Raw genomic sequence first — 25,626 nt, forward strand, 5'->3', positions numbered from 1 at the left:
GCGCAAGTCGTAATTTTGGGCAAATTTTTATCCAAGAGATCTGAGCACTTCGTATCTTTATGATTTTCTAGCTCTTTAGCACGTTTGAACATGAGGTGAGAGTTATTCCTTCAGAAGTCGTCTTTGCACTGCTGACGCTCTTTGGTTATCATGTCTTTATGTGCCCAGCGACTTTTTTCTCGGCTTAGAGTTTGAGCTCCCTGAATCTATCCATGCTTTCTTGATCTTGCTTGTTTTTATGAGTTCGCTTCTGGTTGCCCAGGTGAATATGATCTCTTGGTTAATCCATGGCTTGGATTCAGCAGATTTACGGCCGAGAACGAGCTCGGCTGTCTCACATATAGCCCTGCTCCTTTGCAACACAAGCTGGTCAATGTCGACTGAGCTAAATGGGACAGATGTTTCTTGCATGATCTTCGATAGTCATTGGTTTAGCTGCTCCCTACATTATTGTTTTGTCTTCTGGTCTTTCAGGGCTCCCAACATGATATCTTGGGACTTTTTGTTTTGATTCGACAACGGCCGTTCATCTTAGACGTGCTGATAATACGAGGAGACTGTGATCACTGTCGTAATCTCCACCGTATAAAGTCAATGTGCCTGTGAACGAAGATTTCCACCGGTTAGATACCAGTATGCAATCTAACATGATGGTAGTGTTTCCATCAGGGGACCACCAAGGGAATTTCCTCTTTCGCCAGTGTTTGAACATTGTGTTTGTCAAAAAGAGGTTGTTGTCTTGGCAAAATTCAATGAGTCTCTCTCCTCTGCTGTTGATCAGCCCGATTCCAAATTTGCCAATGATATCTTCATTTCCACTGTTGTCATACCCCAAGATAGCACCGAAGTCCCACAGGACAATAGCGCAGTCTTTTTTGGATTCATGTCAACAACACTCCAAAGCCAAGAGTAAAAATCTTCAGATTTCTCGATCGTCCTTGACGAATTGGGAGCGTAAACTTGCACTAGAGAGGTAGCTAAACTTCATTTTGGGTTGGATCATCATCAATCTTTCTGAGACAGACATTACTGATAGTGAAAATTACCTGGTAGATGCGTCTCCGAGAAACCAATGATAACCCACCTGTAATGGGTTGCTACGCAGGAGAGCATGTCTTTCTTTCCCGGTTTCGTAAATGTCCGAAGGTACAATGTTCCGATTCTAGTTATAAGTCTTGCGGCCGTTTGAGACGGCCCGGTTGAAATATTGTCTAAATGGGTTTCAAACGCTGTTGGCTGTCAATACACCGGTTGCCCTGGATGCTGTAACTTGTTTGTCGGTTTCCCCATACATGGTAGCTTGTTCACGCGTTTCCCCGGAAAGTGGTAGCCCTAGTTGGTGGTTTCTTGGCTGACTTTCGAATTGACGGTGAACCAATACTCTCTGCTTTTAGCCAGAACCATTGACACCCTCATGTGTGTTTTCCACTCTTTGCAGTTGTCCTCACAGAAAAGATCATTTCACTTAGCGTCACCACATCACCAAATAGTTTATCCTATTACTGGGGGTGAGTTTTAACGTTATCGGGACATGTCCGCGAGCCGGTGGGTCCAGAAATATCGCTATCAGAGAGGCTCATCTCCTCCTTTGTCTGTATTTATCCCCCGGACAAAGGTACAACGGTTATTCAGGACTCCCAAGAGACTGCCCCCCCCTAGTTAATACCCTCTTATTTGATATTCCGAGGTGCCTGCATATATGAAGGATGTTCCCCGATTCACCATCTGGGGACACGCCTAAGTTGCTAGGGGAAGCACCAGAGAAGTTACTCACGACTCAGGATGTCCTGACAATGTCCTGTCCTGACAGAATGCCACATTGGAGCATTTAAAAAGACGATATTTTATGCATTGTTGTGCATGTTAACTGATATTAACTGATAAAAAAATGTTGTTAACAGACAGTCGTTATTACAGAGAAGATATTTGTTTGTCCATTGGGGCAAGACTAACCCAATTTCAGTATTTATATATTGACTTTTTGTCAATACGTAGCACTAATATAAGAATAATATTTTTATACAATAATATATATATATATATATATATATATATATATATATATATATATATATATATATATATATATATATATATATATATATCCACTGTGACCTGAAAAACAATCAGAAATTAAATTAAAAAAAAAATTTTCAAATGAAAGTATCCTAAGGAGTGTTTTTCAGGCGGAATCGTCCGCAAGAAATTTTCTGGGGAAAATTCATAGCGTGGATGGAATTGTCCGGGAGAAATTTCCTGGGAGGAGGATTTTACATTGGAGGAACTTTTTATGGAGGAATTTTTAGTGGAGGGATTTTCTACGGAGGGAGATGGGGATTTTCTGGGACAATTTAAAAATTGAACAGAAATTAAATGAACAAAACAAGTTTGTTCTACTGAAAGTAAGGAGCAACATTAAAACTTAAACAGAAATTGGGGTTATCACATCCTCAATACCCCACTCTTTACACTAAACTTCGGTCTTTTTTCCCAATTCTTTAAGAATAATTCCTGAAACCCGAAGACGGCTAGTTAGAATCAGGACCTTTTCAAAAGAACTAAAAATTTTAATTTGAAGAGAAGGGTATTAAGGAAGGGGAAGCTGGCGTCATATAAAGAATAATTTCTCTTCGTTTTAATTTTTAATGTTGCTTCTTATTTTCCGTAAAAAAGCTTGGTTTTTTATGTAATTCATAAAAAAAAACTGAAAACACAACAGAACTTATCACACCTACTATTTCAAAAGTAAATTTTGGCATCCGCCCTACATTTTCCTGGATTAGCGTCCCCAAAGAAAAAGTGTAATTATTCAGTTACCACAGCCAGAAGGTAGTGTGCAAATTTTTACGCGAAAGGTTATTTCAATGTTTAATAGCATACCGCTAACTTTAACGTTGACGGTAATATTTAATGAAAACAATATATTCTAGCATTTAACAGTATACAACTTTATAAAACTAGGCAATCAATTTCATAAGATTCCATCTTACGATGAATAAGAAAAAGCTAAAAATACAAGACAATATTCTCTCTGGAAAATTAGAAATTCCATAGAAACATTTTTACAGGAAATAACCTCTAGGCTTTTGCGAGAGGAATTTCAAAATCAAATGAAATATGTTTGATTGATGTGTTTCTGGGTGAATGATCAAGAAAAAACACTTGTCTAAAGTCAATCTGGAAAAAAGCAATCAAAATGAATTTTAGATAGAAAATTGTTTTTAATAACTAAAATGTATTCTAATTCAGTTTTTTTGGTTTTCAGTAATTTTAGTTTTAGTTCAAACACAGTTTTTCATAAATATTTTTCAACGCATTGCCTAGATTTAGACTTTTTATTGAATAATTCTTTTAAGCTACATTGGAATCTCCATCCAAAGCAAGAAGAAAAAATGATGAAGAACGAAAATGTTTTTATTAAATCGATATTATAACATAAAATTAAAAAAGCAAGAAATTCTTCTTGTGAAACTATCTTAAAGATATTACCACCAATGAATTGTCTGAACTTTAAATTTTTCATTAGATTTTTTTTTTATTGTATTCTGCCTTTAAAGAGAAGTAAAAACTTAAAAAGAGATAATACTTTTTTTTAATGCGATAAAAAGATATAAGCCAACACCCAAGGTTCTCTATATCCAAATTTTTTTGTTTTTGTTTTTCAACAGTAAAGAAAAAACGAAAGAAAAAAAAAACAAGAAAAACTAACATAGGCTAAGAAATCGTAAATGAGAGAAAAAAAGGTAAATAAACAAAAAATTAGCGAACAACTGAAAATGTAAACCCTCAAATCAAACAGTTCGTGGTAACGAACTGTAAGTAAGGAGCGACCCGGCTCAATGGTAACCGAAACTCCAGAAAACGGTATTTTGATACGAATAGATACATCAAAAGAATCAGATTTTAATGCTGATTTCAAATATTTAAGTTTCATCAAGTTTAGTCCTACCCATCAAAAGTTACGTGCCTAAGAAAACTTGGCTGATTTTCGAAAAAAGGGGGAAAGACCCCCTAAAAGCTATAGAACCTTAATTAAAATCACACCATCATATTCAGCATATTAGAGAACCTTACTGTATAGGTTTCAAGCTCCTATCTACAAAAAAACGGAATTTACTATTTTTTGCCAAAAAAAAGATCAAGGATGAGTATTTACTTTTTTCTTTTATCCGGGGGTTGACCGTATCGACCCAGTGGTCCTAAAATATTGTGGGAGGGCTCATTGGACCGGAAATTTAAAGTTCTAAAGCCCTTTTTAAGTGACCAAAAAAATGGAGGGCAAGTGGGCCCCCTCCCACGCTCATTTTTTTCCCAAAGTAACCCGATCAAAATTTCGAGATTGCCATTTTGTCCAGCATGGTCGAAAATATGATAAAAATTTCTTTTAGGATGATTTAATCCCCCAAAGTCCCCGGGGGGAGGGCTGAAAGTTATGAACTTTACTCAATGTTAACATATAGTATTGGTTATTGGGAAGTATACAGACGTTTTCTGTATACTTCGACGGAAGACGGAAAATATGATAAGTATGTCTTTTAGGATGACTTAATCCCCCAAAGTTCCCCCAAAGTTCATGAATTAAGTTTTCATGGGGAAAGTGACATTGCTATGAAGAGGACGACGGATTTCCCAGCATTATTTAAAAAAAGATCAGAAATCAAATATAAAAAAACAAGTTTTTCAACTACAACAGGAGCAACATCAAAACTTAAAACGAACAGAAAATATTACGTATATGATTGGGTCCACCCCCTAGTCAATACCTCGCTCTTTAAGCAAAAGATTTTTTAGTACTTTCATAAGAGATATTTATTCTAATTAACGGCTTTTGTGATTAAGCGTTTATTTTTAAAGAATTGGAACAAAGTTCGAACTTTAGCTTAAAGAGCATAGTATTGACTAGGGGGCGAACCCCCCAATATACGTATTAAAAATATATGAATATAGAAGTTCGTTACGTAAGTTATTTCGTAAGTTACGCATATTTATTACTAATAAAAACGTTCGTAAATAAAATTAAACAACTTTCGAGAAAGCCATTCAACCAAATAAAAGTACAATTAATATGCAAATTTTGTTTTAATTATTTATATACGGTGAGCCAAAATCAAAACCTGCATTAATTCAAAAACGATCAAAAATTAAATAGAAAAAACAAGTTTTTTCAACTGAAAGTAAGGAACGACGTTAAAACTTAAAACGAACAGAAATTATTCCATATATGAAAGGGGCTGTCCCCTCCTCAACGCATCGCTCTTTACGCTAAAGTTTGACTTTCTGACAACTCTTATTTTTTTTAAACAATAAAAAACTTTAGCGTAAAGAGCAAGGCGTTGAGGAGGGGACAGCCCCTTTCATATACGGAATAATTTCTGTTCGTTTTAAGTTTTAACGTCGTTCCTTACTTTCAGTTAAAAAAACTCGTTTTTTTATATAATTTAAACAAAGAACCTATAGTGTCAGAAGTGCAATAACGAGGGAAGTTAAAAAAAGCAAATAGTTTTTTCTTTTTATGTTTAATGTAGCTTTGTTTTATTTGACTTCTTCTGCTTCAATTCTGCATGTAAAAGAATTCCAGATTCTTAGAAGAATTATTTTATATTGTGATTGTTTCCATGCAACATGGTTAAAGGTTTCCAAGTTACCTTTTAAGGTAACACATTGACAAACGAGAATGTGATTTTGAGCGGTCTCATCAAAACCTTTTTCGACTTGAAAAAGTACTTGCTCGTTTTGCGATTTTCCTTGATCCAAAATAAAGGTTATATCTATTTTTAGATAAAGCAAGTCTGACATTTTAGTTTTTTCTTTAATTACACTTTTCATTTAGTTTACGTATTTTTAATTTCTCTTGCCTATTTCATTCTCATTGTTTCAAAATTAATGTCCGTGCATTTTCCAGCTTCTAACTGGCTGAGTTTAGTCTGTTTTCAGTGTGTATGAAAAAAAGTGCACACACAAACACAATACAAATATTGGAAGAAGAGCTGTGGTTTTTAGATAGCCAAAGCACCCATCCCCTCTCCACTTTTTTCATCCCCCTCCCCTCCCTCCACCTCTCTGCTCACTGGTGCCTGCAGCTCTCTCCAGTTAAAAAGGCTTTGGAGTTAAAAAAGAATTTTTTTCGATTCAATTTCAATATTTTTTGTATCACTTTGAACCAATATATTTCCAATTTTGTTTTTAATTTCCATAGTTCTTAGAATGAAAAAAAAAAACAGCTAAAGCTTAAATTATGTTGGCTTAAGTGACAAATATTTACTAATTTTTTTCTGCTTGTTTTGGATCTGTAATTCTTTTTAACTTTGGAGTTGACGATTAGAAATAATTTTGCTGGAGATTATCTTTGAAAGAGGGTTAGATGACAAATATTGCTCCAGTAAATTTCTTTTGAGTGGCAGTGCCAAACGAAATGAGACATACAGTTTCAGATTAGTATTCTAAGAATACACTGTTTCGAAATTTAGAAAAATAATAAGAAAATCATTATAAGATTTTGAAAATTTCAGGCCCTACAAACAAATCCTCTATTAAAACAAGAGCTTTCAAGCACCACAGCGTATTTATGTGCCAATCATCTGGTTTTTCTCTACATCGTTTAAAGTGAATTTGCCTTTGAAAGTGCAATCAACGGATAAAAACTCACTAGAGTAGTGAGTTTTCTTTTCTCTATTTTGTTCTAACAGAGAAGTAACTTTTCTCTATTTTGTTCTAGCTCCTTTCCAAAAATATGTGCGATACACTTTATTATTTTGGATAAAACTATTAGGTTAGAAAAGTTGATAATTTAAAAAATACCTTGTGAGCCTATGGTTGTATTTTGTATACAATAATCTGGCGATTCATCAATAAATACCAATTCGTTTGCTGTAGGTACGGCATATGAAGGGTTTTTAACTTGGAGTCTTCCCCTTCTGTTTACTTTAACCTCTGTTCCTCCGTCATATTTATCTTTCAAGTAGTCGCCTAAAAAAGATATCTTAAAAAGATGGATCTGAGTAATTTCAAAATTCAATCTTGGAGCATGCATTTGGAGAGTAGTTTATGCATTTGAGCATGCATTTGGAGCATGCATGCTCAAATGCATACATATTTGGAGCATGCATATTTGGATACATATTTGGAGCATACATATTTGGAGCATACATATTTGGAGCATACATATTTGGAGCATGCATTTGGAGAGTAGTTAAAATCTTGTAGATAGCCACAAAGATTTTAAGAAGTTAAATTTTAGGCCCAATGAGAATCTGAATTTTTAGATCCCCTGTCTCAGATTAGGGACACATTATGAATAAATAGTTATTTGGTTGCATACTAGGCACGTAAATAGGGAGGGCCTCAGGCCCCATTAAGAGTCACAATTTTGCATGTTGCTTAAGTAATTCGTCCCATTTTTTCTCCTTATGTTCGAACTTACTTCCTCCTCACTTCATATCTGTCCAAAAGTTGTCCCCCTAAAATAATACTATATAAAACCCCTTTTTGTCAACAATCCAAGATAAAATAAATAACAAAGACCAACTGCGTAAATTATACCCGAAAAAATAGTTGTTCAAAAATATGTAAACAGCTATTCAAACTTAAATAATTATTTACAAAACTATTATGCTTTTCAGTGATCAGAATTTAAAAAAAATATAGACAGAATGGCATTTTTTTTAATTTAAAATTAAAATGCTAAGAAGTAAATTTAAAATCAAAGGAGGGAAAATTTTCATTTTTTTTTCAATTTTTTGAATAAAATACCCCAAAACATATTTTTCGAAATCTAAGTGGGCAATTGCTCCCCTTCCTTCCCTCTCCTCTATTTGCACCCTTGGTGTTTTTAAGATTGCTTAAGCTAAAGTCAAATAAGGTAAGAAGAAACAAAGAGACTTGGATTTGGAAAATATTATAATATATTATAATAATATTATAATATTATAATAATATTATAACATATAATAATAACATTATATAATATTATTATAATAATATTATAATAATAACATCCACAAAACAGCCGATATTGTATGTTTTTTACTAAGCGTCTATAGTGTGGAAAAATAAATGCAATAAAAGAAAGACCAAGCTAGCTATACAAGTAGTATATTATCACAAAATACAATGTACTGCATCTCTTTCACTTTATCCTAAATTTAATTTTCTTATAAATTCCCTGAATGTCAAAATGCAGATATGTAATGTCAAATAAAACTTATTTAAAAATATAATTTGAGAACAAAATAAATTACTACAACTGATCAAGCTATGATTATTGCATATCATTTGCAACCGTATCCTTTTACTCTAACGTTTCGAATTGGGAGGGGGATGGGTTCAACAATGTAAAAGATAATTTTCAGGTCTTCCGTAGTGATTCAATTACCAATAACCAAAAATTTCAGAATAATTAGTCATATTTGGAGAAAAAAGGGGGGAATATCTAATCCCTCTGGATGCAGCACAACTTATTTATGTTAGAAACCTAGAAATTAAGATATTTAGCCAGTCAATAAATGTGAACAGGAAAAAGAAAACCTTTGCATTCTAACATAGCTTATGTGACCATACATTCATACAAAATTGTTGAATTATTGGAACAAATGATCCTTAAAACAGAAGTGACATTTTATTGGAAGGGACGTTGACAAATGACAGTGTTGAAGCTTTTCTCCGTGAAGAACTTGTGAAGAATTCTTTGGAATTCTTTCATAAGATATTTAAATGGATACCAGGTCTAGATGATAGATTTGTTTTAGTTATTTCGACTTGTTTATCGAAAAACCTCCAACATTCAAAGCCTGTCTTATTCAATAGGAGACTCTTTAATGAAATTAAAGAATGGAGAACATTTACATACCAAAAAATCAGAAAACATAGATTTTAATTTCTTCAAAAGTAAAAATAATCCAAGATTGGCGCTCACTACACTACATATTACACCAGAAAGAATGGGGCGCGGTAGCGCAGCTATGGATAGAGAGATGGCTAAACAATAGTTGACAGATTAAACAAGATGCCTCAATCAGATTTTACTCTGTGATCCAGAACATATATTTAATTCTATATATTTAATATATTTAAAATTGAGCTTTCAGAATGGGACACACAGTACAGTATAAGTATTCATATATGCTTATACTGTGATGGAAGAGTAGAGTAAACAGCGAAAACAAAAAAAATATGGGATTTATTGTTTTTTCGATCTCTATGGCAGACACAATCTTTTCAGAGGAGGGGCAACAATAAACATTTTCCGACCTCCTATACAACTGTTATTTGATAATGCAAATAATAACGGCTGAAGAGAAAAAATAGGACATCATAGGGGGTTTCCACCCCCTCCCCTGCGTAAGTTACTGCTCTACGGCAATGCGTTTGCAGGCTGTGAGACACACAGGGATGTCAATTTCAAAGCAGAAAAAATGGATGTTATATAGCACATCTTCCGTAAATGTATATTTTGTTTCAAAGATGGTATAAAACTGCAGTAAACAGATCTGTGGCGGTCTGCAAGGCCGTTCCCAGGATTTTTTTTCGGAAGGAGTTTCACTCATTTTTTTTTTGGGGGGGGGGTCACAAAAAAAACGCTTACAAAATTTGTTTCTATCCATTTTTGTTACGTTTTTACAAGTCAGACAAACATTTCGGGGGAGGGGGGTTCAAACCCCCCCCCCCACCCCTGGATATGGCCTTGGCGGTCTGTTACAGGTTTCCAAACTGCATTTACCGTACGTCAGTATACGCTCAGGAATGGTAGTTCTAATATTTCTATCTACAATCTTTTTATGTAATATTGTACTACTACTACTACTAACAACTCACCGCAGCACCAAGCCACCTGAGGTCAACACAGCTAAGCACGCTCCTCCCCCATCCCAATCGATTCAAAGCCTCCCTTTTTACACCCGCCCAAAAAGTTCCCTTTTCTTTTAAGTATTTCTTTATGACGTCCTTCCACCCCAGACAAGGACAACCACCTATTTGTTTATCCCTAGACAGTTGGCCGAAAAGACCAATCTTCGGCAATCTGTCATTCTTCATCCGCACAACGTGCTCTAGCCACCTCCACCATTCTTTCATTATCAAACAGTTCGTGGTAACGAACTGTAAGTAAGGAGCGACCCGGCTCAATGGTAACCGAAACTCTAAAAAACGGAATTTTGATACCAATAGATACATCAAAAGAATCAAATTTTAATTCTGATTTCAAAAATATAAGTTCCATCAAGTTTAACCTTACCTATCCGCAGTTACGCGCCTGAGAAGATTTGGCTGATTTTCGAAAAAGGGGGAAAGACCCCCTCAAAAATAAACAACCTTAATGAAAATTACACCATCATTTTCAGCGTATCAGAGAACCCTACTGTAGAGGTTTCAAGCTCCTATCTACAAAAATGTTGAATTTTCCATTTTTTGCAAGAAGAAAGATCACGGATGCGGGTTTATTTGTTTTTTTTTTCCAGGGGTAATCGTATCGACCCAGTGGTACTAGAATATCGTAGGAGGGCTCATTGGAACGGAAATTAAAAGTTCTAGTGCCCTTTTTAAGTGACAAAAAAACGGAGGGCAACTAGGCCCCCTCCCACGCTCATTTTTTCTCAAAGTCACCCAATTAAAATTTTGAGATAGCCATTTTGTTCAGAATAGTCCAAAATCTAATAAATATGTCTTTTAGGATGACTTAATCCCCCACAGTTTCCAAGGGAAGGGCTGCCAGTTATGAACTTTGCCCATTGCTTACATATTGTATTGGTTACTGGGAAGTATACAGACATTTTCAGGAAGGATTTTTTTCTGGTGGGGTGGGCTGGAGGAGGGGGTTACTAGGGAGAATCTTTCCGTGGATGATGTTTCTTTGGGGTAAGGGACATTTCTATGAAGGAGGCGCAGGATTTCCAAGCATTATTTAAAAAACGATCAGAAATTAGATTAAAAAAAACAAGTTTTTTCGACTGAAAGTAAGGAGCAACATTAAAACTTAAAACGAACAGAAGTTGTTACGTATATGAGGGGGTTCTCCCCCCAATCAATACCTCGCTCTTTACGCTATAGTTTTTTTAGTGCTTTCAAAAGAGCTATCTATTCTAATTAAACGGCCTTTGTGATTCAGGGGTTTGTGAATTAAAAATTTTTTTAACTTTCAACGTAAAGGGCGTTGTATTGAATAAGGGGAGAACCCCCTCATATACGTAATAACATATACGTAATAAAAAAAACAAGCGATACGGCTCAATAGTAATCGAAACTTTTAAAAACGGAATTTTGATGTCAATAAATGTATCAAAAGAATGGGCTTATAATGCTGATTCTAAATATATAATTTTTTTTAAGTTTAGTATTACTCATCAAAGGCTACGAGCCTGAGAAAATTTACATGATTTTTAAAGAGGGGGGAAACATCCCCTACAAGTGAAAGAATTTTAATGAAAATCACACCGTCAGATTCAGCGCATCAAAAAACCCTATTACATAGGTTTCAAGCTCATATCTGCAAAAATCTGCAACTTTGTATTTTTTACCAGAAGAAAAATATACAAATATACAAGATCGTTACGTAAGTTAATTTGTAAATTACATCAGAACCAAATTTAGAGACAGCCATTTAGCAAAAGAAAAGTAAAATTTTTATGCAAATTTTGTTTACTTATTCAATGAACGTGAGCCAAAATAAAAGCTGCATTAACTAAAAAACGATCAAAAATTAAATAAAAAAAACAAGTATTTTAAACTGAAATTAAGGAGCGACATTGAAACTTAAAACGAACAGAAATTATTCCGTATATGAAAGGGGCTGTACCCTCCTCAACGCCTCGCTCTTTACGCTAAAGTTTGACTCTGTCTCACAACTTTATTTTTTAAAACAATAAAAAACTTTAGCGCAAAGAGCGAGGCGTTGAGGAGGGGACAGCCCCTTTCATATACGGAATAATTTTTATTCGTTTTAAGTTTCAACGCCGTTCCTTACTTTCAGTTTAAAAAACTTGTTTTTTTTTATTTAATAGCCCTAGAGAGCGGTACTGAACCAAATCTTCCATACAGCCTATTGTTTGAAATAAGGTTAGTCAGCCGGGTAACCAGAACAATCCTTAAACAATTTCACTGGAAAACATCCAGCCGTAATTCATCCGCTTTTCGGAGCGCCCATGCTTCAGAGCCATATTTGACCACTGTCATCACTGTAGCTTCCAATATTCTAATCTTGGTTTGCAGACTTATCTTCCTATTCCTCCAAACTTTTTTTAACTGGTGAAAAAACACCCTGAGCCTTGGCTATTCTACTTTTAACATCTTCACTGCTCCCACCATCTTTACTAATAATACTATCAAGGTAAGTGAAGCTGTCCACTTGATCAATCTTTTCACTGCCCAGCGTCACCTTTCCATCTCCACTTATTCCTAGCCTTTGTGACTTAGTCTTCTAACATTAATTTCTAAGCGTATTCTAGCAGCCTCAAATCGATAACCTTCTAAGACGTCATTCATTTTGCTCACACTTTCATCTAGGAGGCTTAAATCATTAAAGCACCTAACCCCTCGCTACGGCTATCCAAAAATTAAGAGGATGCCACTTAATTTAATAATGGCAAATAGTAGCAGCTGGCGATAAGGCAAAACAAGTTTGTATTCGAGTCAATCTTTTTACTCTGATGAATATTTAAATTTCCCAATTTATTTCTCTTTTATTTGTTTTCATCAGAATACCGTAAATTCCACTTTTGTGCAATCCAAACAGTTTATAACCCGATAAGGCGTCTGTCAAAACTGTGTTAAGTCAGATATGTTGGATTTACGACCTTTGGTTCAGAAAAATGTATTTTTTATGATCCCAAGTGGTGTTGTTGGAGATCTATGCAAGATAACATCATGCCTATTTGTCAACAATTAATCAGTTTACATTAGTGATCTAGTGATCTAGTGATCGTCTAGTGATCAAAATTAAAACTGAAACGAAAGGAGGATATGGCGGGCGCGTTCCAGAAAGAACTCTAGGATGACCTTCAAAATTTCATGAATATCATCCCAACATAAATTATGGTTTTGCAGGCATGATCAATACCCCGCCCCCAAAAAAACTGCCTAAAAACCTATAGTCAGGCATATATTTAGGGAATGGGAGTTTTGGTCCTCACCCCTAAGAATTTAGGTATTAATCCAGTTTTTCTTATAAAGATGCATGGCATTTACTAGTCAGTTGAATTTTTCCGAATTTCTTTCCCCTCCCTCGAAACAATGAATTCCCCTTTGTAGCACATAGCCAAGATATCACAAAATCCTGACCTTTTTCAGAATAATACTTATACAGAATAATATGACCTTTTTCAGAATAATACATAGTTCTGGTGGATTGTTCGAAGATTTTACATAGCCCATGTCTCTTACTGAAAAATGTGTAACAGTCACAAAAAGCATTGGTATTTTTATTTAAAATTTGAGAGATGTAATTCAGCTAGCTGTTGGGTTTTATATATCTAATTTTATTGGGGGTCAAAGATATTAATAATTTTATGTGTTTCACTGAACGCGTAGTGTGTTTTTGGCATTATGTGGCGTAATATATAAATTGGAGTTATTTGGCTATTTGTTTTTCCAAACTATGTTAAATATTTGGAAATTATGGTTTTTGATAACAAGACTGACTTACTACCCCTTGGATATAAAAGACATTTTTTGTACAGACAAAGAGTTCCTAAGAAAAAAGAACAAAACAAAAACGCTCAAAAATTCCTAGCAAGAGTGCACTTTTGAAAACAGCCCAATTACGCAAATGTTCGGCAAATATGGAGGAAATATATTTTAAACGCGGTGTCTTTACAAAAATGCTTACAACAAAGGTACTTACATCCTTAAGACTCTTTAGAGGTAATCAAAAGGTCGTTAAAATGAACAGCAACACAGGTTTTACAATTCTCCAGTTAACAAGCAAAAAAGACATTTATTGTCATCGTTTCTGTCTATCTTCAGACAATTGCTGTATAACATTTAAAATCAACTAAGCTAGATACAAGAAGTAACCTATCTTTAGTTTCAAACGAGCTTTATATTTCAAGTTTATTTCTCGGGAAAGCATATTCTGTTTAAACTAAATATTTCTCAAATTGATATCGCTGCTAAAGTTGCAGCAAATCAAATTTACTTTATATTTTAAATATATTTCTCTGCAAAGCATGTTTTGTTTAAGCCCAATATTTTCTAAGTTTAAAATCGCTTCTGAATTTGCCTAGCCTGCTTTATTTGAAAATTTATCAGCCGATTTCTGAAAAGAATACAGGAATGGAATATACTTCAAGTGCGCAAACTCTGGCAAACGGGAAGAAGAAAGCTATTGATGTTTAAAGGTCCAATTCAAATCTATCAAATGCTCCAAATGCTTTTAAATACTTTTTTCAAATACAAATCTACAAAAAGTATACTTAAATGGCAAATAGTTTGAGTTGAATCTTTGAACATCCCTCTACAATGTTGCCTTCTTGCTAGTTCTGGCGGTAATATAGGGGGGGGACGTCACCGCTACTAATATAAGTGAAAATGAGGGGGAGCAAAATGGATTGAGCCCTGCAAAATATTAACTTTTTTACTCGTTTTCTTCAACTGACCGACTAAATACAAATAATCTAGATACAAGATACAGCCTACTAATAGTTGCAAACTTACTTTGTACTTCAAGTACATTTCTTAGAAAAGTATGTTATGTTTAAGCTAAATACTGTCATCTCAAAATCGCTGTTGAATTTGTATAGCCTATTTATTTGAAAATTTCTCAGCAGATTCCTGAGAGCACAGGAATGGTAAACAGCACTAATAAACAAACTTTTGGCAAAATCGGAAGAAAGAGCTATACATGTCCTTACAAAAAGTGGTACGGTTTTGCTTAATGGTACACACCGCAATAGACTCTATAGCAATTTAGTATGGAGATCCGTAAAGCACGTAATTGCTATTGATCCCAAAACGTGGTTTCTCATTGAATTTACAATATTTAAAATGTTGTTTTTTGGGTTTTAGGGGGGAGGAGGTACCTAGGTTAGGTTACGTATTTAATATATGCTATGCTTTACCCCCCCCCCACCCCCTAATTTGCAAATATATAGCCCAATTTTGTTTCATAAATCATTATAGCCTGGTATCTGTCTCTCCCGTTTGACTAGTTTCCTTGATAGAGTCTATAGCGTTGTGCACCATTAAGCAAAACAGTACCCAAAAAGTAGCCACCCTCTAAAAGTAATTAAAAGACCGTTAAAATGAGCGGCTACAAAGGTATTCCAATTTTCCAGTTAACAGCCAAAAAATGACGTTTATTGTCGTCATTTTCTATTTTCAGGCAATTACTACAAAAACACTTAAAATGAAATAAGCAAGAAAAGTCATTCTTTTATAAGATAAGGTGGTTTGTCCGTCTGTCGGATTTGTGCGGATGGGTCGAACACTACCTGTTACTTCCTTTTGTCATTATCAACTGCTGATGAAAATCATGTTGGTCAAAAAGCTTTTAAAAGCCTGTTCGACACATCCTGATTTAGTAATAGTTTTGTTTGTTTAGTGCCATTTATAAAACATGTGCTGTGGCTTAAGTATCTGTAAAAAGGACTGTTAGCACTTAGAGTGCAGGGAGAAAATTAAAGATTTTTCAAAAACTTGTACACATGGTTCAGGCACGAACGTGGGTTTTTTTTGGACTGGGAGTGGTAATATTGAGAAAAAGAACCAAGGATTTGAATAAGAAGTGCCCCAAAATTCGGGATTTTGAAGAAAGACCACGAGCTCCCCCTCCCCCTACGCATGTACATAAGTTGGCTAGAACAAATAAATTTATTGGTACATGCGTGTTATAGCGACCACATTGTTGCTCTTGATCAGAATAAAACCGCGTTTTTCTGTCTGTATTCGGAGATAGCATAATCTAAGTGAGATAAACTAATATGGAGGTATTTTTTAAGTAAATATTTATTATATAGAGTTGGTTAGGTTAGGTGTTTAATATAATGCGTTCTGGGCGGACTGTTTTCCATAATCCTCTGTTGTAGTTCCCGTAATCTTGTTACTAAAGTATTAGGTTTTAGTCATATTTTGGTATATATTATTAGGATTAACTGAGCTTATAATTTACTGTACTTTTAATTTAATTTATGTATTTTCTTCTAAGAGGGTTTTTGACTGTTTAGAAAACGGCCAAACATCAACATTGTCGTCAGGTTAAGAGGCTTTAACGAGTTTGACTTTCCAGCATGGGCGCCCATAAGCTGAATTCCAGGGGGGGGCAAACTTCGTCTAATTGCTACTTTTAATGCTTTATAATAGAAATCTCAGAACAAAAATATAAAAATAAGGTAGCATCATTCAGCCGGGGGGGGGGCAAGAGCCCCCCTGCCCCCCATATGGGCGCCCATGCTTTCCAGGGAACCGAAACAAAGAAATGGTGATTTAAGAAGCATATTAATAATTACCTTTTTACCGGATGCATTAAGTTTTTAATCAAGAGAATAAGTTTTAATCAACCATTTTATTGAGGGTCCACTTCCTTTAAAACCCTCGGTATTTCAGGATAGATAGATTCAAACTTTATTATTTTCATTTCTTTTGGATGATATATCGCAAATATTATGCCTTCTTTCGAAACAAAAACTGCATTTTCAATCAATCCCTTTCTAAAAGTTGTATTCCTTTTTAAATCAGTGTTTGAAAGGACAAAGGTAGAGGGGCTGTTCACTTTTCGTCGGATGGTGCACACTTTATAGTTTTACTCGTTTCCCTACGCGTTTCATACTTTTGACAAACCATATTTCGTGGCACCAAGCAGAACACACTTTGCGCAGGGTGGCACACTTCCACCACTTTTACGAGTGCCACCCAAAGTATAAAATTTTGAAAACAAGCTCCCCTTGAGAAAAGTGAACCGTATTCACTTGTATCCTAGACATAGAAAAGTTATATTTCTCTAATGCTATTTTTAGGGGCAATCTGAAGTTTTGCAGACTGGTTCAAGAGGGGATACCACCAAATGGCTAATTTGACAGTGTATATATACAAATTTTTAAATTAGCCAACCGACCAACCAGTATTTTAAGTCTAGGAATCCAGCTGGACACAAGGAAACATATTAAGAAAACAATTCTTACTCCATAATATGCAAATAATCCTAGCAAATACATTTTGCAGGGGGGGGGCCTTTATCTTCACTTCTTTCCATGTTTCTCTAAGAAATTCATGAATTTCTTAGGACCTATATATTCACAGAATATATACCCCACCCCCCTAATGTGCAAATATATACCTAGAATTGCATCCTCAATCTAAATATAACATCCATTTGCATCACAAATGAACATTACTCCCATATTAGCCATATGATGGATGTCCGTCCAAGAGTGTTATTTTTTTTCTTTAATTGTGTTTCTTTTGTTTTTCTTTAATTGTGTTTAATTGTTGTTTCTTTTGTTTTTTTGTATATAGTTTTATTGGCTTTAAAGTACACATATATGTGTGTATATTGACTGGCGAAAAAAAAACTCTGTTAAATAAATTGTATCTTATCGGGTGGATACAGGACAAGTGTTAAACTGATTTATTAAATAAGACCGATAAAAGCTGTTCAAAGAACCTAACTGGCACTCTTCCTCTTTACGGCAATCGGACAAGACGGTTCTAATGGTGTACTTTTTGTTTTGATCTGATTTTTTTTTTTAGGAGATATGGGTTTTTATTGGAAGTGATTAACTTTGGAAGTGATCGTCTCTTACTAGGTTGCTACCTACCGCTGCAACCCGGATAACTTCTTTGACGACATTTCCTTTCCATCCTAATTTATATTATTGGTGTGTATGACACAGCTAATTGCTACTTCCCTAGTTAGTAGCTAATCGCTACAAACTCAAAGCCGACACCGACTTTCCCAAATATCTTTGGAAAACCGATTAACTTCTCCCATTTTGCGCCAGAGAAAGGGATATTCAATTTTAGTGAAACTTTCATCATTACAAATTGTGATTTTTTTTTATTAAATGGAGCAGAACTTAGGTTTAAAGTTTAGGAAAGAGCAGTCTCTAAAACTGTTCTAGCATACCTGCTAGGAAACACTTAAAATCAGCACAAAATAAACATCATTTGATCAATTTGCAGCTTCTTCTTTCTCGCTAGCTGTTTTAATTGAAAGCCTTGCCGAAACAAGGAAAATAAAATTTTAATATCTTTTCACTCACATTTCATAGTCAAACCAATTGCTTTCAATAATAGCTAGTCCCCTAGGAAGATTCGCCATTGGACGCTTTTTCTTTAAGACGGTCAGTCAACGTTGATGTTCACAAAATGATCTTTTAGGTGTCGAATCCTCTTAAATATATTGAAGCCTAAAATTTAATAAAAAGTAAAATATAGTTCATGCAATTAATGAACGGCTTTAATTGTTGTGCTAACTTTAATTGTTAGTTTTAAAACTTAAAGAAGTTTAAGTTATAAAACTTAAAAGAGTTTTAGTCAAGCAGTTGTAAAGCTTTAGCATAAAGCTGCTGGGCTCGGGCGGGCTAAGGAACGGTGGCTACCCTCAAATACAGGATCATTTCTGTTTCTTTCAGTTTAATTGTCACTTTTGACTTTGATTTGAAAAGATAGTTTTCTTCATACGGTAATCAATAAAATATTCTGTTAAATGTTTGGGATTTAAAAGCAAGCCAATAATAAAAAATTTATTGTCAAATGGATACGTTTTTCAGCACTAAGAATATCTTCCTGTGCAGCACTAGTAAAACTCTACCGTAAAGAGTGGGGGGCTATGGGGTGGCGGTACCCCTTCTACCCGTGAGAATGGCTGTTAGCTCTAAGATGGAATGTGAATCTTCACTGTCACGTAACAAACTGTTTTACTTTTATTTAACGTCGTTGAAAGCATTTTTTTTTCATTTGGTGCATATTCAATGCACATTATTGAATATGTATTCAAATTATTCATATTCAGTTAATAATATCGCATTGTGAAAAAATTGAATATGGTGCATGATCAGCACTTTGATAACTCGGTTTTACCAAATCTAAAATGAAAGAATGTAAAGTTTCTAGAATTTTAATTAATCACGATCGGAATTATTAATAATTGAAGCATTTGTTCAATTATTATTGATTGAATAATGGTCAGTTTCGTCTAAAATTGTGATCGTTGGTGACTTTAACGCTCCTGGTATAGATTGGTTATCACACAGTACAACGTTATCTGATTTGAGTTTCGGGCATAAACTAGTACAGACACTTAGAGATAGCCTTCTTCATCAGTATTTTACTTAGCCAACTGGGTTTCGAACTGGAATGAATCCATCTACCTTAGACCTTATTGTAACTAAGCACCCAGCTGACCTCAGAGAATTTAGAATTTCTGACTCCTCTAGGTAAAAGTGACCACATGGAATTGTCTTTCTGTGTTAATGTGAGCATTCCGTTAAATCCTAAGTCAAAATTGTTATATGATTATTCTAGAGGTAGTTATGACAACTTTAGAGATTTTGTACGTTATGTTGATTTTGTTAGTGATCTTCAGCGTAGTTCTGTAGATGTAGATATAGCTTTTGAGTTTATACATGAAGTAGTAGTAGAAGGATGTGAGAAGTTTATTCTAAGGTATACTATTAGAGAGGGTATGAAAAAACGTAATAATCCGCCAAAATTTGTCCTTGAAGCAATACCTGCGAAAAATAGACACTGGAGAGCTTGTTTATCAGCTAGGGATGATTAATCTAGGTATGCTTACAGGAGAGTGAGAAATGGGGCGAAAATGATCCTGCGGTCACACACTGAGTCATTAGAATCATCGATAATTAGTTGCGTGCTAAGTTGTCTAAAAAGGTATGGGAAGTATGTGAATAGGGGCAAAAAAGAGCAGTCGCCATCGTCCACGGTCTTCAATGACCCAGTCACTGGTGAAACTGTTGATGATGATAAAAGAAAAGCAGCTATTTTTAAAGAAACCTTTTCATCTGTTTTTGTTAATCCTGCTACCCATAAGATATCTAATTTATCACTGGCACCAGAAGCTTCCATGTTACAGAATGAGTCACAATATGATGACTCTGATGTAGCACCTGAGCTCGTCCAAAAAATTATCCGCGAGCTTTCTGTTGATAAAGCCCCTGATATAGATGGTGTCTCAAATGTTATTATGCGAGAACTGGCTTCTTCTTTAGCGGCTCCACTCCACGTAAGTGTCCTGCTGCAAGGAAAAAGGCAGTCACAAAACCACTTCAAAGGGATGAACCAAGGTCGGATTTTACGAATTATCGCCCTATCTCGAAGATGTTGATTTTTTCGAGAATTATGGATTAAGTAATTGTGTTTTGGATCCAAAATTATTTTGAAAAAAATAAATTGTGGAGCATAGCACAGCATAGTTTTCGAAAAAATCGATCGTGTAACACGCAATTACGGAAGTAATCAATGATTTTCAAGAGATTGCTGATTCGGGCCTAAAGTTTGATTGTATTTATATTGATTTTTGCAAGGCATTCGACAAGGTTTCGATATCCTTGATGGTGGAAAAATTTCGAAAGCATGGGATTGGATGTAGAAGCATGACTTGGATTAAGGATTATCTAACTAGTCGGACACAGAAAGTGAAAGTTGGTGAGGCACTATCTGAAGGGTGTGGAGTTCTAAGTGGGGTCCCTCAGGGTAGCTGCCTGGGACCAGTTTTATTCTGTTTATTTATAAATGATTTACCGCAGGTAATCCGACACAGCACCATTAAACTGTTTGCGGACGATGGAAGGCTAAACAGAGGTGTCACCTCCCCGGCTAATGTGACACTTCTACAGGGAGATTTAGAAGCATTGTTCGAATGGTGTAATTTAAATTCTATGTTTGTTAACCAGAAGAAATGTCATGTGATGCATTACTTCGCGAAAGATGTGGCATACCGGTACTTCATTGGTGACGTTCGGGTGCGCCAAGTTAACTCTATTAGGGATCTCGGTATTATTTTTGATGATTAGCTGATGTTTGACAAGCATGCATCAGCTGTTTCGCGTAAAGCAAACTATGGTTTGCTTTGCGTCAAAAGAGCTTTCAGAAGGTTTAACCCGAGAAGTTTTACCACACTGTATAAGACAATGGCGCGCCTTGTTGTTGAATACTGCTCATCTGTGTGGTATCCGACTAGAAAATCTGATTCACTTGATTGAAAAGGTGCAAAGACGAGTGTCCAAATTTGTCCCCTATCTGAAATACCTACCTTATGAGCAGAGATTGAGTAGCCTGAGCTTACCATCTCTGCAATTCAGAAGGGACAGAATGGACTTTGTCAACACTTTCCGCATCATAAAGGGTATTGACCATGTATCTTGGGAAGATTTCTTTGAGTTTGGTCATTATCCATCTACGCGGCAGAACTCTTTAAAACTGCACCAGCCAAGGGTATCAAGAAAAGTTGGACAGAGTTCCTTTGTAAATCGTTCAGTAAAATCATGGAACACGTTGCCCGACCGAGAAGTTCTGGTGAATGATGTTACGGCTTTAAAAACAGCATTACTTGAGACCTCTTTTTATGAAAGGCAGTAACTAGGACCGTGAAGTGTATATTTGTTGTAGGGTATCTTCGTTTTTGTTTTTTTGTTTTATTAGGAAGTTTATAGTTTTTGTTTTCGTTTTTTATAAGTGTTGCTCATGGTATGTAATTTGTGCTATATGAGACCAGCCTAATGCTTATTCCATTTCTGATTAATAAATAAATAAATAAATACCTTTCGATAGATGGTAAGATATCATGTCCAATCGTGGAGATTTAACAAAAATCATTGTTTCATCATAAATGAAATGAAAGCACTGGCAATAATTGTTAATAAGAAATACTTTGGGCCGAATCTCTAAATTATTCGCATTTTCTTCTCTTGTATTCCTAATATCTATCTTAATAAATGAGTAATAATATTTTATATATTTGAAAGTTTTTTTTTGGGAAAACGGCATTGCAATTATTTTCTGAAAATTGGCATATAGCCATTTTCTGGTGTGAAAAAAAAGGATCTAGACAGTAGGAGGAGTTGAAAAATTTTTGAAACTTTTGAGGAGTTTCAAAACCCAAACTATTTGTGGAAAAATCAGTTGATTCCAAGCTTTTAGAGAAAGACATTTACGTTTGGTAGCTGTGAGGAGTGTCTTGACTTCTTAATAGCTTCAGATTAAATTCTACGAACTGCAGCAGAAGAAATACAGCAATAACTGAGCTTCGCTCGATGATTAATTGTTGTTTAATATTTTGTTCCCAATAAAATAATTGCTCGTATTCTGGTGTACAAAAACCATATACATAGGGGGGGGGGGTAGTCCTACTCTTGTTTGTAGTAATTTCCGTTGGTTTTAGTTTTGGCTTGACTATAGATTGTAATTCCTTAAGTCATAATTGAACTTCCCTTTATCCCCCTTGTCATGGTTCAACTTCCACTTAAAATTACCAGGAAGTTTCAAATTAATGCCCTTGGCTTTTTCTTGACCCTTAGTTCTTTGCACTAACCTTACTTATCATGGTGATTTTTTTTGCCTGTTTTTGTTGATAGGTCAAGCTAGGAAAATTCGTATAGGACCTTAATAATGTTCGAAAAACATTTTTCATATGAATGACTTCGCAAAAGCCAGATATCCAATATCCTAATGGTTTTTACTTTCTAAAGTGAATGAATTAAAATAAAATCAAACTTGTTTTGAGAAAGTCTTTCTTTTCATCGAGCTAAGCTCAGTCCCTTGGTACTTCACTCTTATTTGCATATGGATGGACTTTCCTATTTCACAAAATGAAGACAACTGTTGCCAGCACGTTACAAGACTACAAGATCCTGACACACCACGACACTTACAAGTAACACGTGTCTTCTTTAGAATTGTCTTTGCATACGCAATGCGCATGGACTTACCTATTTCACGAAATGAAGACAACTGTTGCCAGCACGTTACAAGACTACAAGATCCTGACACACCACGACACTTACAAGTAACACGTGTCTTCTTTATAGTTGCCTTTGCATGCGCAATGCGCATGGACTTACCTATTTCACGAAATGAAGACAACTGTTGCCAGCACGTTACAAGACTACAAGATCCTGACACATCACGACACTCACAAGTAACACGTGTCTTCTTTATAATTGACTTTGCATACACAATACGCATGGACTTACCTATTTCACGAAATTAAGACAAATGTTGCCAGCGCGTTACAAGACTACAATATCCTGACACACCACGACCCTTACAAGTAACACGTGTCTTCTTTATATTTGTCTTTGCATACGCAATACGCATTGACTTACCTATTTCACGAAATGAAGACAACTGTTGCCAGCACGTTACAAGACTACAAGATCCTGACACACCATGACACTCACAAGTAACACGTGTCTTCTTTATAGCTGCCTTTGCATACGCAATACGCATGGACTTACCTATTTCACGAAATGAAGACAACTGTTGCCAGCGCGTTACAAGACTACAATATCCTGACACACAACGACCCTTACAAGTAACACGTGTCTTCTTTATAGTTGCCTTTGCATACGCAATACGCATGGACTTACCTATTTCACAAAATTAAGACAAATGTTGCCAGCACGTTACAAGACTACAAGATCCTGACACACCACGACACTTACAAGTAACACGTTTCTTCTTTAGAATTGCCTTTGCATACGCAATGCGCATGGACTTACCTATTTCACTAAATGAAGACAACTGTTGCCAGCTCGTTACAAGACTACAAGATCCTGACACACCACGACACTTACAAGTAACATGTGTCTTCTTTATAGTTGCCTTTGCATACGCAATACGCATGGACTTACCTATTTCACGAAATGAAGACAACTGTTGCCAGCACGTTACAAGACTACAAGATCCTGACACACCACGACACTTACAATTAACACGTGTCTTCTGTATAATTGTCTTTGCATACGCAATACGCATTGACTTACCTATTTCACTAAATGAAGACAACTGTTGCCAGCACGTTACAAGACTACAAGATCCTGACACACCATGACACTCACAAGTAACACGTGTCTTCTTTATAGCTGCCTTTGCATTCGCAATACGCATGGACTTACCTATTTCACGAAATGAAGACAACTGTTGCCAGCGCGTTACAAGACTACAAGATCCTGACACACCATGACACTGACAAGTAACACGTGTCTTCTTTATAATTGCCTTTGCATTCGCAATACGCATGGACTTACCTATTTCACGAAATGAAGACAACTGTTGCCAGCACGTTACAAGACTACAAGATCCTGACACACCATGACACTTACAAGTAACACGTGTCTTCTTTATAATTGCCTTTGCATACGCAATACGCATGGACTTACCTATTTCACGAAATGAAGACAACTGTTGCCAGCACGTTACAAGACTACAAGATCCTGACACACCATGACACTTACAAGTAACACGTGTCTTCTTTATAGTTGCCTTTGCATACGCAATACGCATGGACTTACCTATTTCACGAAATGAAGACAACTGTTGCCAGCACGTTACAAGACTACAAGATCCTGACACACCACGACACTTACAAGTAACACGTTTCTTCTTTATAATTGCCTTTGCATACGTAATACGCATGGACTTACCTATTTCACGAAATGAAGACAACTGTTGCCAGCACGTTACAAGACTACAAGATCCTGACACACCATGACACTTACAGGTAACACGTGTCTTCTTTATAGTTGCCTGAAAAGAAAAAAGGAAATTACTACCATCATTTTGTTTCATCGTCTTACAAACATGCAGCTATCAATGAATGATCTGTAATCGAGCTGGATTTGGTTCTACTCTCTGAAATTATGTACAATTATACATATTATGTCCTCTTGCCCAATGCTGATTAAAGTGTTTTTAAAGACTTCTTCCCCCCTGCAGAGGGCTATTGATTCGTACCTGCGCCAGATGAGTTGGTTTTGATGACTATTCGTATTTGAATGTGTGTTTATTGAAAGGGACGAAGTTCAAACATTTAATTTCAGTACGTCTCTAGGGAAGGGAAGAAGACAAAAATAGAAAAACTATCTTTAGAAAGTTTAGGCGAATCCTCCTCCTTTTTGTACATAACAAGCATTGCAATTTGGAACCTTAAAGGGGAGATCTTGCCGACTTTACTCCCCCAAAGCTCCGTCTAGATGGAAGCTGTCATGGGATCAAAAAAGTGTAAAGGAATAAGCAGTATTTTATCACGTTTTATCTCTAAGCCCAAAAACAATTTATAAAACTCAATTAAACGAGTGGTAACAGTTTCTGGCCCAATATAAAAAACAAATGACCTAAATGTAATGGGCAAATTTACGTCATATTTTATTATTATATTCAAATATGTTTCAATAATTACTTTTATTAAATGTAGATTCTTCTTTTCCAAATTGTATTAATTTTTTGGAAAAATTTACATTTCCTAAATCAGAAAAATTAGCCATAAATTTTTATTAAATAACTTTAATATCTTTGATACTGTTTACTTCAAAACATCCACTTTGAAGATTGAAATTATAATTAATTATTTTGCTTACTATTGGGAGGTAAAAAAATCAATAAGAGTTCTAAATAGGGATAGGTCCTTTTGTTAGACAGTGAAACAAAAATATAAACAAAGACTCTAAATATTTCGATGACACAGTC

General features: G+C 35.4%; 1 protein-coding gene across 3 annotated transcripts in view; it reads right to left on the reverse strand.

The window, feature by feature from the left end:
• Positions 1-25,626, reverse strand: part of LOC148939503 (protein Wnt-5b-like) — a 199,038-nt gene that overhangs the window by 4,904 nt on the left and 168,508 nt on the right. For all 3 annotated transcript variants that reach the window (XM_089107088.1, XM_089107090.1, XM_089107091.1), the window contains exons 6-7: positions 24,585-24,687; positions 6,799-6,966 (exon numbers count right to left, since the gene is read on the reverse strand). In XM_089107088.1, coding sequence (XP_088963214.1) covers positions 6,799-6,966; positions 24,585-24,687 — 271 coding nt within the window. The remainder of the gene's footprint in view (positions 1-6,798; positions 6,967-24,584; positions 24,688-25,626) is intronic.

Source organism: Artemia sp. Qi Xiang Cuo, chromosome 21 (genome assembly GCF_049724085.1).
Source record: "Artemia sp. Qi Xiang Cuo chromosome 21, ASM4972408v1, whole genome shotgun sequence".
NCBI classification, from domain to species: Eukaryota; Metazoa; Arthropoda; class Branchiopoda; order Anostraca; family Artemiidae; genus Artemia; species Artemia sp. Qi Xiang Cuo.